Raw genomic sequence first — 15,352 nt, 5'->3', positions numbered from 1 at the left:
TTTTTGGACACGTCTACATTCTATAGATGTAAAACACATAAAGTCATTAAGTAATCATCGTGAACCCGTCATGCCATGATCAAAAATATTAAATAAGTGAAGAGTATGCAATGTACAAATAACAATAATCATAACTTTATCTCAATTAAATGCAATCGGATGCGAGGATATATAACCTATTAATTCAAACCCTCTTGTGCCTCCAATTGATGTGAGGACATATAAATACAAAGGCGTACGATCCCTTGCTCAAATAGTAAATAAAAGAATTATGTGAACTTAAAATATGCCATCTCACGGAGTAATTATTTATTTATTTTGTTCGAAATAAATAAATGCCTTAGACTCAAAATCAAATCAAATCAAGTTTTTTTTGATCAACTTTAGATTAGGGTGTTGTGAAATTGAAACTAAATTAAACCAAACATAAAAAAATTGAACCGATAAGAACCTGATACCACCCCAACCCATGTGAAAATTGTATGCAGCGATTGCATCGGTAGCTTGCTACAGAGGATGTGGACCCCACCTCCTTAAGAAAAAAAAAAAGGCAAATTTCAAACCGATAAAAAATCAAACCAAACCAAATCAAATCAAACCGATATGGAGAAAGACGAAAAACCAAAATATCCCTTTGTTGGTTTTGTTTAGGATTCACCCACTTTCACACCGAAACCGGTATGGAAGGCCGTTTTTTTACAGTATCAGTATGACTAAAAATAATAGCGACGTAAACTAAGGGCCCGTTTGATAACGTTTCAAGAAACGCGTTTCTACCGTTTCAGTTTCAAAAAACAGTAGAAAGGAAGCAAAAAGCATTTGATAAAACTGTTTCATTTCACTTATTTTTTAAAAATAGAAATAGAAATTTTTACTTATTTATGGTTCAATAACTTGTTTTGTCGTTTCTGAAAACGACTTGTGACAGTTCTTTCACTGGTTATCATCGACTTCTAAAAACATAACTTATCAAACACCTTCAATTCCGTTTTTATTTATAGAAATGAAAATTTATGTTTCTACCGTTTCTTGAAACAGAAACGACATAAACGTTATCAACAGATCCTAAAATTTACCTTCACAGATTTCAATTAACAGCGACATAACACACAAGTTCACCTTAAGGTTTCCGTTTAAAAAGCTGGAGAAAGTTTTGCTAATTTGGTTTCTACTTCTTAGATCGATCTATGGTTAGTTGTTCCCTGGAAGCTGCGTATTTTGGTTCCTTGGTCTGGTTTCCCATTTGTCTCTTCCCTTCTGTTTTGGTGGGCGGTCTAAAGGACCTCAACGATCAAATTCGATATAAATTATCGTTGATTTCTTCATCTTTGGGAAAATCATCGACAACCCTTTTCAGTTTCTTCGTCTTTCGCATCTGATTCTGATTTTGATTCCCCTAAACTTATTCCTTTCTTGTTCTGTGTTTTTCTTCTTTCCTCTTTTGGAAATCTTTGTTTTGGTGATTTGGATCGCATAGTTTGGATTTGATTTCAGAGTTAGAGAATGTACAACGGTATGATGGATCCTGAATTGATGCGCATAGCTCAAGAGCAGATGAGTAGAATCTCCCCAACTGAATTGGCCAAAATCCAAGAGCAGGTATTCTTTTTTTTCCCTAATGTCTGGATCATGGGATTTTTGTTCGGCTTCTCCTTTCTGATTTTATTCTTTTCGTGTTGTTTATAACTTTAATGTTGTTTTTTTTTTTAATTTCCTTAAATAATGGAGCGTACTACTTCAATTTGTTATTATTGCGTCGAAGTCGAGGAACGAATTTTGTTTTTTCTTCAATTTTTTGTTTTGTTCGGGAACAATTCAAACTAAACCCGGATAATACCAGTCCAAAAGGTAGGGAAAAAAAGGAAGAAAAGTTTGATTGTTCGTTTTAACTTGCTACTAATATTTTTTTTTTTTAGAAATCTGAACCAAAAAAATCTCTCCCTGACTAGATCATCTTGTTCTTGTAAATTTTGGGTTTTCGGCCCTAATAGTTCATCTGATCCTGAATTCCTGATCACTTTGATAGTATTTTCATGGTTTGGAGTTGGATGTGGAAACCATGCTTTCGATTTGACTTGTTCGCTTATCTTGATAGGTCAAGGTTTATCAAGTGTATGCACCTTTTCAATATGGACATCAGGGAACCTCAGATGTGTTTATTTTATTAACCAGATTTTTGTTGAACTTTGTGGTTGGATTATTTGTATCTTAAAGGTGGGGCTAGGCTCCAAAATGTAAATTAATGATAGAGATGAAATGTGAGATATTTGTCTCACCGTATTTGTATAATGCTTTATTCTGCTAATAATGCACTAAAACTGAAACCCAGACGCACATATGTATTCTGTTTGTCCTGCGATCACAATGTTTCCTTTTTACACCATTTTTTTTCCTGGTTGCTTCTTATGTTGAGAATTGAGAATTTATGATACATATTGGCTTGACAGATGATGGCCAATCCTGAGTTGATGAAAATGGCGACGGAAAGCATGAAGAACATGAAGCCAGAAGACTTGAGAAATGCTGCTGAACAGTTGAAGTATGCTCGTACAGAAGATATGATAGACATTGGTTCAAAGATGGCTACTGCCAAACCTGAAGAGATAGCAGCTATGCGTGCTCATGCAGATTCCCAGATCACATATGAGTTGAATGCTGCTCAGATGCTAAAGAAACAGGTATCCTGGAGTAGCAACCATTGATTTATTCTCCAAACAATTAGTTCAGGTGTAGTTATTATAGTGGACAGGTTTGGCTAGGCGAATTGTGGATGTTGAGTGGGCTGCTTGGGCAGTTTTGTTCCATAGTGGACTCAGATTGCATCATTTTGCTTGGTTTCACAAAGTTTTTTAATGTTGCCTCCTTGCGATTCCCTCCTGCTCAACCACTTGTGCGGGTCTGAAAAATGCAAAACCTTTAGGATATTATAAAAAGATTTCATGATTCAGATACTAGAACTGTACGAAATACTAGAAACCTTTTGTCGCAGCGTTTTTCTTTCTTCTTATTACTCATTTCTCCTGAAGTCCTTAATTTCTGATTCAGTTTGCTTGAAAGCAATATAAACTTCTAGATATCACAGTAGTTGTGAGGCAAAACTTTATATCTTAGGCATTGCAAAACGTATTTTTGCTGAATCTTTTGAGGTGGGGGGAGAATTTTTAATTGTTGTATCCTTGCTTTAGGTAATCGACATTTCATCTTCTAGGTCTTTTAGTACTTTATAAGAGAACAGATTATTTTAACACGTTTCTCAGACAAATGTAAGATTTTTGCACATTCTTCAGGAGGACAAGGAACAAAGATCTTCTCTGTTGTATTGTAAACATAAGATTTTAATCCTGGAAGAACACAATTTGGATAATGAAGGTGCTAGAAACCAGATCTCAAAGCAGGGAGATTGAAGAGTGAAAAGAATAAAGTATATGAATGTATGATTGCCCCCAATCTGTGACGTCAGAACTATGTATTCCTTACTTATATTTTACCAACACCTAAACTCCAAATATTGAGCTCAGTGTTTAAATTTCTGATTCAGTTCTTGCTATTTGTTTCTATCAGTGACATATGGACATGTACTTTGTAATAATGGCTAATTCAACTTGGCAGGGTAATGGGCTTCATAGCCAGGGGAGGTTCCGTGATGCTACAGAGAAGTATTTGCTTGTAAGTATGGGATGTGGTCTATATATATATATATATATATATATTTGTTCTACATGCTTCTGTTTGTGGAAGATATCCTTCAGGATAATGAATTCCCCATTTTCCTTCTTGCATCATTAGGCAAAGAACAACCTAAAGGGAATTCCAGATCCTAGAGCTACCGCACTTCAGTTGGCATGTTCTCTGAACTTGATGTCCTGCTACTTGAAGATGAGGCAGTATGATGAGTGCATAAAGGAGGGTTCTGAGGTATGCCTAAACTTCCCCACTTTTATCCTTGTGACAGTATAGGAACCTCAAAAAAGAACTTGTGACAGGAGGGTTTTAGCTAAAAACATGATGGGATTCAGAATGTTTCTATTGGGGTCTAGCCTTACCACTTATCTTATATTTAAGTATGCACTCTTAGTAGGGAAACCTACTAAGAATCTAAATCCAATTGCAATTAAAGTAAATATCTAAAAGAAAACTAAAGGGTTACAACAACTCAACTCATCACATTCCTTTTCTGGGTCATGAGTTGGTGAATTAGTGATTTCCCAGTTCAATCATTGGGAGATTTATCAGTTCAGTTCAACAGATGATATTGGGGCTGGTTGACATCTAGTTTTGGAAAGTGAAAACAAGTTCTTTCAACCTCTCATGTTCTTGCAAGTATGCAAGATAAGTGGTCTACCAAGTAAATGGGAGTTGGGATTCTTTAATGTTCAGGACCAATCTTAATTCACGTGTTGTTTAAATGAACTTGTTTTTCAGGTGTTGGCATATGATGCAGACAATGTCAAAGCTTTATACCGGAGGGGTCAGGCATATAAAGAATTAGGACAATTAGAAGTGAGTTTATCTCAACAACCTGCGTTCATCTTTGTGTTGCAAAACTACCATCTTTTTTGACATTCTGATAAATGGAGTCAGCTGTGTCTATGGAAAGTATGCCATTTAGTGGATTTCTCATTGGATTGAAATTCCTGAAACATGTTAGGATGCTGTGTCTGACTTGAAGAAGGCGCTTGCGGTGTCTCCAAATGATGAAACTATTGCAGGTGTTCTGAGGTATGTTTTGTTTGATGGGAATATGATTGCTTTGGTAGCCTGACTGATGCTTGTGTTTTGTTGGCCCTCTTAAAGTGTCTCAAATCTTACCCAAGTGTAACTCCAATAAAAAGAATAGTCTAGCATTTGAAAGTTTAGATGGGTGATTATGTCTCTGCATATGAAGACTCGATGCCTGAATGCATCTGCTGCATTCCATCCGCCATCCAGATTGTGCCTCTTGATTTATTGATTTTGTTATTTTGTCATTTTTCTTCAATAATAGTGAATATCTGGTTTTTGTTCCATTCAGACATGCTAATTAAAAATATCCATTGGTGCAGGGATGCCGAGGAAAGATTGGCAAAAGAAGGTGGAGGGCAACGGAGAGCAGGACGTATGTTCTCATTCTTCATTTCTTTTTAATCATATATCATCAGACTCCTGAGACTTGGAACATTATTATGCCTTGTCTTCAGATTTTGACCCTAGATCTTTTCACAGGATTAGTCATTGAAGAAATAACTGAAGAAGAAGTCCGGACTGTCCCTACTGAAAGCCACAAAAGCTCGACATCAACAGAGTATTCTGTGACACAGCCACTGGAAGCTGGTGAATGCTTTCAAAGCCAAAGTGCTTCCAACTTTAGTGGGCGTACTACTGAGGCTGAGTGTTTGCAGGGTTTGAAAGATGATCCAGAAGCCATCAGGTTTGTTTTCATCTATCTGGAAATTATGCCTTCCCTTTTCTCTCCTCTCTTAGTGAAGCATCTGAAACTTGTTGCACTCTTTGGTTACTGAATATCTTCTTGCTCAAATATCCGAAATGTGGAGTTCCTTACTGAGTGTAACAAAGATTTAACACTTCTTGTTCTTCTGTTTCTAATCACATCTACATTCATTAAATGTGCTTGAGGTGGCTCTTGTCTACTGCCTTTTCTGTTTTTGTTCTTGATCTGTTCTTACTTGTTTTTCTAGATCTTTTATTATTGTATTATTTCCCTAATTATAATAAAAATATTGTACTTGAACGTGCATTGCAGCTTTTATATATCGTTTCTCTTTCAGAGTGGTGGTTTCTCAGTAATGGGCTTGGCCCTTAGGAGGCCCTCAACCTCTGCCTAAGCGATGCAGGAGAGGCCCAAAGCCAATCCCAGTAACTGTAGAGCGCTTCTAATAATTACATTACATTACAGTGTGTTGGGAATTGCATAGATAGATTTAAATGGGATACTCCGATAATATACACTGAAAAGGGGAGAAGTAAATATAGAGGTGGAGAAATGGTGGTTGTAGGTGTATGGAAATTTGAAAGAATCGAAGGCTGTTGGTAACCTGGTATCCATTGGTTTCATGCTTTTTAATTGAGGGCCTTGATACCATTAGGGAGACTAGAATTAATCAGCTGGGGATGAGGTAAGCCTGATCCAACAAAGCTCTTTGGAAAATCCGAAATGGAAGAAAACCTACTGATCCACTGGAATAAGCATCTATGGGCTTTGGGAATCAGCTCTAGAGGTCTTTAAAGCATCTGTGCCTTATAGGAGAAGAGTATTTCAATCTGCACTATCCATAGTCAAAAGAAGAGTTGTCCCTGCTCAAAAATCATGGAAATAGAGTACAAGAGGCCCCCCCACAAAAGGTTTTATGAATATCTAAAAATTTTAGTCTACTGAAAATCCAGAACATGACTACCTTAGATAACCCGAAATTAACAGTGATGAAAACTTTATTTAACATTACCCAACCAAAATTTGTACTCCACTTTGATGGTTATTCCTTTCACAGTGTGTGGCCTTTGGTGGGTGGCCATTTGAGATGATTAAGTACAGATCCTAAGAGCTTATGAAGCCCTATTGGAGCGGGTAAGAGCTGAGTTACTGGCATTTTTTTCCAGTTTGGACTCTGCTATCCCTAGAGGTGCTTATTACTTATTACTGAAGGGAATTCAGTGATTGCCATTGGCTGATTTGGCAAGGCAGGGTGGCGTTCATCCTATGTATCGAAGAGAGTATACCATTTTGAGATTTTAGGGTGCAGACTTGGCCTCTTTTTTTACCCTCTCCCCTTCTTGAAGATAGAGAGTTGATCCTCCATGGTACTTTCTGCTCTTCTTTCTATAAATTTGGCATTTATCTTGAACCTCTGAGATGTGCAAACTCTTGTAACCATGCAGCTGGCTCTCTAATGATCAGCTGGTTCAACTGGACCCAACTGGACCTTCTTCTTATCACACCTTGAACTTGTTTACCGTGCTCTGGTCCCTGCCCTTTTCTCTTACCTTATTAATGTATTGGCTTTTGATCCATATCTAGTGTCTAAGATGTCCAGTGAACCTGATTGTGAATATATTATGTATGTTTTGTAGGTCGTTTCAAAATTTTATTTCAAATAACCCTGAGACTCTGGCCAGTATGAGTGCTGGAGGGGTTCCCCCGGACATGGTTAAGAGTGCCTCGAGTATGATCAGCAAAATGTCACCTGAAGAACTTCAAAAAATGCTCTCCATGGCTTCATCATTTCAGGGGACAAGTTCATATTTTCCTGGAGGGACAACAGAAAATCGAGGTGACAGTTCAAGATCAGGATCATTGCCACCAGGTGTGTCACCTGACATGCTCAAAACTGCAACTGATTTGATGAGTAAGATGTCACCAGAAGAGATGCAGAAGATGTTTGAAGTTGCTGCTTCTTTGAGAGGGAAAGATCCTGTTTCAACAGCAAAAGCAGTTGATTCAAATGGTCCCAGATCAGAGAATGGGTCGAATTTCGCCACAATTAATGGGAATTCTGATGTAGGCGGAAGTAGTTCTCGTCAGTTGCGTTCAAATTCTAAAATTCCACCAACTTTTCCTAACTCAACTGCTGATTTGCAAGAACAGATGAGAAACCAGATGAATGATCCAGCAATGCGTCAGGTATGTTGTGTGGGTAGAGAGCCCTTTCATTAATTTTTTTTTCAATTAGTTTGGCTATTTTCTTTCCTCTGTTTCAAACTCTTAGCAGATGTTCAAATGTGCAGATGTATACATCAATGATCAAGAATATGAGCCCGGAAATGATGGCAAACATGAGCGAACAATTTGGAGTAAAGCTTTCACGTGAGGATGCAGAAAGGGCTCAACAAGCAATGTCTTCTTTATCACCCGAAAACTTGGATAGAATGGTACCTTTCTTACACTTTACATGCACAAACATACACAATACATGGATGGAAACAACTGGTTGGTGGCTCTCGCCCAAGGGGTGTGTATGTATGTGTTGATATTTAAATTGCTAGCTATTTGCCGACTCAGATGTGTGCTTTTGTTTTCAGATGCGGTGGGCAGATAGGGTACAGAGAGGTGTGGAAGGTGCAAAGAAGACTAAGAACTGGCTTTTGGGGAAACCAGGAATGATTCTTGCGATATGCATGCTCATCTTGGCAATTGTCCTTCACAGGCTGGGCTTCATTGGCAGTTGAGAGTTGAAACTGTGATCCAATTCACTATTTGTGTCATAAAGAGACTTCTAACAGAGTAGGACAGGTCCATTCCAGCTTGATGACAGGTTGTAGTTACCCAGCTGGTCTGGTCTGGTCTGGTCATTTCATTGTATAACATGGGAGGGACTATAGGAGTAGTAGTTCAATGATTTTCTCAGTTGTATGGTGGGTGAAGAAAATGGGATGCATCTACCCAATATGGGTTAATGACGTGATAAATTAAGGTGGTTGGGAACCTAGAGAGGGGAAGGTAAAGGTAAAGATACCACTTTGCATGGTCTCTTCATATTATGGTTTTGTTTTGTCTTGTAGGAATTTTTTTTTTCTTTTTCTGTGAAGATTTCTTCATCGAATCATTAATTTTAGATATAAATGGCAACTTGGAAGAAACACCAGCATTCTATCCAATTGTTTTTCTGGTAGAGATTCCTTTCTTCATGTGCTTTTATCTGCGAGTCCGCGAGGGCCAATGGGAGCATACAACCCAGCATCTATAGAAGTTTCATGTTCCATTTCATGGGGAAGTAGGTTATTTTGGGCCCATGTGTTTGGGTGTTGGGGCCACACTTCCCCATGGAAAATATTTTACTCTTAAAATAATATAAACAAAAGGAAAAAAAGAAAGCTATCCACTTGTGTATCTAAGTCTAAATGTACGTGGGGCACAAAAAGACATATACTAGAGGATATTAAATAACTAGGAGAAATAATCTTGCCACTTGGTGTTGCTTATGCCAAGGCACAAGGCCAATGGGAGGATACGCAGGAGAATCTTCAGTTCATGGGATATTGGGCACTCTGGTCTTTTTGCATCCATATAGGTTTGGGTGTAGGCAAGACTCGCAAGGTTCTTGTTCCCTAAAAATTTTATAGGGAAAAAGAAGCGTAAAAGATAGCATGGTTTATACACCTAGACACAAGGAGGGGCAAAATGACCACCTCGCCCCCATGAAAAAATGAAAATCTCACCACTGTTGATACTTTCACATGTATAAGGTCACACTACCTTTTAGGGAACCCTCTCCCAATATTATATTACTTGAGATGAAATCCAGAATAGGATCCTCCAAAACTGCTTCCAATCTTGGTTTTGGTTAATGGTATAAGTACCAAGATTTGTCTCGATCAATACCGATCTAGATCACCTTGAATCGGATAGGACCAATAATACATGATCACTGCTCGTAATTTGTATCACTGTCCTCCAATACGGATCCAATCCAGACGATTAAACCATGCTTGCAAAGGGAGTATATCACCTCTAGGCCTGGAAGGAAATCCCAAAGGTGAGTAAAAAAAAGAGTATAGTCGCATGCCCCTTGTTTTATTTTAATAAAAAAAAAAATTACATGTAAAAATATCATCACTAAATATGATATAATGATATAATGTTTACAAATTTTTTTTTTCATGACCTAATGACTTACATTGTTTGGATCTTAAAGAGTTAATAATCCTCGGAATTGAAACTTGTATATGTTTTTAGTGGTATTTGCTTTCACACCCTACCCCAGTAAATGCTTTTGATGCCCTTCCAAAGGCATGAGCAATGCATTGATTGTAGAATGACATAAGTATGAGGATAATCTTTGGGGTAAAAAAAAGCTTAGATAAGAAAATTAGGCATGAATCCATAATTTGATGCATGAAGTGTATCTATTTGATTGTAAGATATAAAAATTGCAATTTGGATTCTTATGACCTAAACATGATTTTTTTTGGTAACAGACAATTCCAACCTCACTCCCCCTCCCCTCCCCTCCCCTCCCCTCTAAAATATATATATAAACTTTTTTGAAGATAAAGAAGATTGATTTTTTTTAGAGGGCTCGGTAGTAAGCTCGGAAAGAAATATCTATATAGTCACTTGAACATATGCCACATGGCAATTCAACTGGAGTTCAAAATTTTAAGAGAGGTAGACCAAAGGTCCTTACTCACATATAAAATATTTGCTTAAATGGAAATATCTAGTGGTGAAGTTGAAAATACATGATGTAAATTATTAATTCAAACAAAATTTTCTAGCTGGCTAAATTTAAAATTTGTAAAAGCTTCCAACTTGTAAAGTTTCAGCCTAGTCAGAATTTTGCTGATAGTCAAATATAGGTTTTGAAAATTCTAAGATTATGAAATGGTTGACGAAGTACCAATGGATGTGCATAGAAAAATATGTGAATATACAATAGGGTATTTGATTGGGTTAAGTTCTCAAGTTTGATTAATCTTTATAGTTCTCACGATATCTAAGTGTTAGAATTGTCATATCACTCGTCCACAGGGTATGGAGATTCCTTTCCAAGTTGCTCGATTGGGAGAAACTCTCTCTCTCTCTCTCTCTCTCTCTCTCTCTCTCTCTCTCTCTCTCTCTCTCTCTCTGTAAATAAAGAAATGATAGATGGATTTATAGTGGGCGTCACACTGGTTGAAAAATAGTCAGAAAACACAAGAAAAATGTATAGTATTGTTAAAAATATGGATTAAGTTTTTTGCTTGCAAATTAAAATTCTATAGAATTATTGTAAGACCATAATGATATATGGTGTAGAATGTTGGGCAGTAAAAAAACATAACGTAGATAAGCTGGGTGTTGCAAAGATGAGGACATTGAGATGAATTTGCAGTAAAATTAGGAGAGATTGATAAGGAATGACAGAGTTAGAGTTGATTTGAGGATTGTGCTGATTGAGGACAAGCTTCGAGAATTTCATTTAAGGTGGTATGGCCATATTCAACGAAGATCTTAAAATACTAGAGTAAGAAGGAGAAATTAGATCTGGATGAAAGGAGCTAAAAGAGGTAGGGGCATACCTAAAATGACCTTAGATGAGGTTGTATAGAAAGATATGCAAAAGCTAACTCTGGACGCTAGTATGATTGCTAACAGAGTAGCTTAAAAGACAAAAATTCATGTGGTCGATCGCTAGTTGGTGGATGTTTCCCAATATACGTGTGTTTTTCCCAGATTTTTATAGCTAACCCCATTTAGTTAGAAAAAGACAGTTGTAAACTTGAAATTTAAACCCCATGACACCTCTTGAAATTTGAATCAAGGGAGCCCTAGTTGAGTGGGTTGGGGCCTAGTAGCATACGAAAACCAGACATAGACCTAATTTTAGTAAAACTGGAATAGCCCAAGCCCAAGCTCCACCCCAGTGTTACCCAAATTCGAAACTAAAATCTCCTTGCTTTAGATATTTAAAACCAATTATTAATGGCTCGTGAAAGGTCATGCAAGAGTATCTTCTATTAAGGAGAGTATCTTCTATTAAGGGTGTCACTCGGTTTGAACCAGGTAATCGGTTAGATTCTGATTTTGGTTTTATGGAGTGTTAGTGTGATCCAAAATCAGATCAAGTTCCGTCTCAGTTTTGAAAATTGGTACTCGTACCTGACCTATTCAGTTCCAATCCGGTTCTGGTTCCTATATGGATTTTGTATTCGGTTCTTATTTGGTTCCAATATCCAGTTTTAAATTCAATTTCGTTATGCAGCTGCTATTCAAAAGACAAAATATAAATACTTATTTACCAAGTTATTGGTCTTCCCCAACAAAAGAATAAACAAAAAATCATGAGCTATCAATGGACATGTTTCCATGTTGTTAACGTCCACTAATGATCCTGAGCAATTGATCATTTATTGAACTTGTAATATCGATAATTTCACTACTTGAAACTCTATTAGATGATTTATCATTTAGGTGATTGAAACTAAATATCGTTAATGATCCTGAGCAATCAATCACCTAAATGGTAATTGACGGACAAGGGGTTTTAGAGTTGGACTATAATTGAAACTCTATTAGATGATTGATTATGTCAGGTTTTCATAAAAGTTACGTCAAGTTTTTAATTGAAGAGGAAAAAATGACATTCAGTTATTTGATACGACTTCGGTTAACACCATTGGTTCTTGGCATAAATTCATATCCGGACCGAATCAAATTATGAATACATATTTCAGATCGAAGATTTAACCATATTATAATGGTTGGATTTGGCTCCGGATAATCAATCCAAAATTGGATTTGGTTTTCGATTTCAACTCCGATTTGACACTGCTACCTTCTATGCATAGAATGTAGGCAATTTTACCAAAAAAGAGATGAGGACAATTTCATCTTTTTTGTATCCACTTGTGTTTAGACATAGGCAACACCTGATATGGTTGTTTCTCTCTCCCCAAACCCCTTTCCCCCACATTACTTATTGGTCGAGACTTGGAATAGACCACCAAATTCAATATTTCGTCCAATAAGAAGATTCCACCTCTATTAGTCTCTTTCCCCCTAATTTTTGGAAAATCATCACCCACTTTGGCCGGTGCTATTTACCTGATCAGATTAGCATACCCATAGATAGATCAATGCCTTTCTCCACCGTCAGATATTAATAAATCATAAGGTCACTTCCACAAGGGACCTACACGTGTGAATTCGATGGTTCCCAAGCACCAATCAATTCATCATGCAAGGATCATGTTGTGTTGTTTCAGTCAAGCTTGAAAAAGAAAATCATAAAGTTAGAGAGAGAAAATAATTTTATAAAACCCTAAGGGTAAAATAGTAAAATCAAGTCAATGAAAGCAGTTTTAAAAACTGAGAAGGAGACTAGAAGAAGTCTAGAAGAAGACGAAGATAGTTTTCCGTTAGGCTTTGGTGAATTAAAATGGTTGTTGTTGGTATTAGGTATCGAAAAAAGGAGTTTAAATTTAGAAATTTGTTAGATTTGATGTCCCAAGAAAGTCAATGGCGTACCTGAATTTGGAATTGGAGTTGAAATCTAACAACCCCTCTTCTTCAAATTCTTCTTCTTCTACTTCCTCTTCCTTTTACTTCTAATCGTCTACCTGGGTTTCTTCTCCTCCTTCTGTAACTCTGGTTTTTTTTTTTTTTTTTTTTCTGTGTGTTCTTTTCTGGGTTTTCTTTAAAAGATGTTTTGCTTCTTGTCTGTTCTTATAATATTTTCTTTAAAAGAAGGGTTCTTTGAGGTTTGAGGTCTGATTACTTTGGGGTTGAAGAAGAAAGAGCAAGAAATTTTATTTCTCACAGAGACAATAAAAATTAGAGAAGTGGAAACAGAGACAGAGATGGGAAGCTCTACAGGAGTTGGATTCATGGCGGTTTTTGCAGTTTCAGGGAGTGTTGCTCTGTTAACTCTTCAAGTTCATAAACGTCTCCTGTCTGATTTTATGAAGAAGGTTGAACTGGAGTTTCGGGGTATAGGTATGATCTTCTTCTTCTTCTTCTTTTTTCTTTATTCATCTCTGGTTTGCATTTTCTTTCTTGTGATTTCTTTCTTTTATAATTCTTCAATCTCAGTTTTCTTTTCTTTGGAATTCATAGAAAGAAACATTCAAATTAAATTTTTTACATTTTTTTTTTTTAACTACACCATAGATACTCTGTTTTCCTGACAGAAAATTCATGCTAGAGCAATCAGAACATGACACTTGTCCTTTCAAAGGGTATATATAGTTTGAGTTTGTTAATTCTCTACAACAGTATCGGTTAATAATCATTCTGATTATTCTGATTATATACTTTTAGCTTAAGTTTGATTTAAATATCTAGTTACATAATTTGATAAAATCATCAAAATATATATAAGATTATTTATTTTTCATTAATTTTTATGTTTAATTCTTATGAACATATTTTAAGTTTATTAATTTATTTATTTTGTTTATTTATAATAGGCACGTTAAAATGTCGAACGAAGAAGAGGGTTCGATTCGCAGACGATGTGGTTGAGCCATCATCAAACAATAAAGAGTACAGAGAGAACCATCTAAGAGCAATGCTATCAAAGGTCAACTGATTATAGAGTACAAAGCACTCAAAGGCTGCTATGTAAACAATTGATAATACTATCAAGTTTCTTTTGGGTACTTTATAAAAAAAAAAAAAAAAATGTTTCTATTGGGTATGAACTATAAAGTTTTTATAATTCAACAAAATTGCCCAAAAGAAATATATAGTTTTTAAAAATTTTAAAAAAAAAATTTTGCTTTTTTGTTTTTTTTGGTTTTTGTTTGGGGAGTTTGTTATCTTAACATCTATGTGTATTTTGTATCTTTTACTCTATTTGTTAAGGGCTTAAGTCTTCGTTTTCTTTATTAATTTTGTGTTTGGATTGGCGAATGAGTTTTGTGTTTGGATTAGCAATTCTCAATCTCAACCCAACGACTCGATGAAGCAGCTCATGTAATGAGTGGTATGGTAAAGCCCATCCTATTAAGTAAGTCTCAAGTTTGAATCTCTTGATCCTCACCAACTTCCCTATTGTCAATCGCTTGTGGGTCTTCTGTAAGATTAAGATATAAGAAAGCAATTTTATTTTTCCAAACCAAAAGAGAAAGAGTCAGTGCCAAGTGAAAAATTCTCTAATTCTGACTGAGATCTTTGTCCTATTTCTCACCCCCAGTTGCTAAAAAAAGTAGTTGACTTGACCGGAATCACAAATTTTCTATTAAAATTTAAAATTTTGATTAACATTTTATCATAAAATTTCTTTACTACTAAAAATCCATCACAATATCTTATTCAAGAAACATAGAATTTGAGACATATAGCTATCATTTAAGGGAAAGAATCAACTAGTTTGTTGATTCGATTGTTGGGTCTATACTAACTCTTAAAGGCATGTTTGGCCTGCTAAATACCTAAAGTCAAGAAATGCCTACCCATTTAGTCTAAAGTCTTGCCTTGTGGTCCTATGCAACTCACAAGACACACGGGTTGCTTCTGGGAATTCTGCCAAATTTTGCTTTACATTGGGAGAGAGAGAGAGCTTAAGGTTGTTCCTATGCTTGCTATTTAAACATGCCTTACAAAATTGCAAAAGTAGAATAGCAATAGAACACGCATTCTTGTAAACATGTAACATGCATTCATGAATGGCCTGTGGGTACCTTATCTTTTGTTTAAGGTACTAGATGCTTCACTTGTTCTTTTCGATGAAATCCATTTAAGGGTGAATGAGAGGAACATGACCCATCAATAACAATAACTTAGTTTTATCTCAACTAAATGACATCGAACATGTCAAGGTCAAGGTATTGTACGAAGAGGATAAACATATACAGTTCATAGCATGTGAAGGGGCCTCTTAATATGGTCTGACCATTAAGAGCCCATGTGGTCCATGTGGAGGCATGCATCTCGTTC

At 36.2% G+C, this 15,352-nt stretch overlaps 2 protein-coding genes across 2 annotated transcripts; both read left to right on the top strand.

Moving 5' to 3' along the window:
* The first annotated feature begins 1,150 nt into the window (after nucleotides 1-1,150).
* Nucleotides 1,151-8,605, top strand: LOC122070782 (outer envelope protein 61-like). The gene is made up of 11 exons (XM_042634983.1): nucleotides 1,151-1,599; nucleotides 2,448-2,678; nucleotides 3,610-3,666; nucleotides 3,787-3,915; nucleotides 4,423-4,500; nucleotides 4,649-4,719; nucleotides 5,043-5,095; nucleotides 5,203-5,407; nucleotides 7,066-7,615; nucleotides 7,720-7,863; nucleotides 8,014-8,605. The coding sequence occupies exons 1-11, from the start codon at nucleotides 1,504-1,506 to the stop codon at nucleotides 8,158-8,160; spliced, it is 1,761 nt and encodes a 586-aa protein (XP_042490917.1). The 5' UTR covers nucleotides 1,151-1,503; the 3' UTR covers nucleotides 8,161-8,605.
* Nucleotides 8,606-12,812: 4,207 nt separating this feature from the next.
* On the top strand, nucleotides 12,813-14,299 carry LOC122070772. Its single transcript, XM_042634968.1, has 2 exons — nucleotides 12,813-13,408; nucleotides 13,882-14,299. The coding sequence occupies exons 1-2, from the start codon at nucleotides 13,273-13,275 to the stop codon at nucleotides 14,001-14,003; spliced, it is 258 nt and encodes an 85-aa protein (XP_042490902.1). The 5' UTR covers nucleotides 12,813-13,272; the 3' UTR covers nucleotides 14,004-14,299.
* Nucleotides 14,300-15,352: the final 1,053 nt, after the last annotated feature.

The sequence above is a fragment of the Macadamia integrifolia genome, unplaced genomic scaffold, assembly GCF_013358625.1.
Source record: "Macadamia integrifolia cultivar HAES 741 unplaced genomic scaffold, SCU_Mint_v3 scaffold_100A, whole genome shotgun sequence".
NCBI classification, from domain to species: Eukaryota; Viridiplantae; Streptophyta; class Magnoliopsida; order Proteales; family Proteaceae; genus Macadamia; species Macadamia integrifolia.
This window is presented reverse-complemented; position numbering and strand designations above follow the sequence as displayed.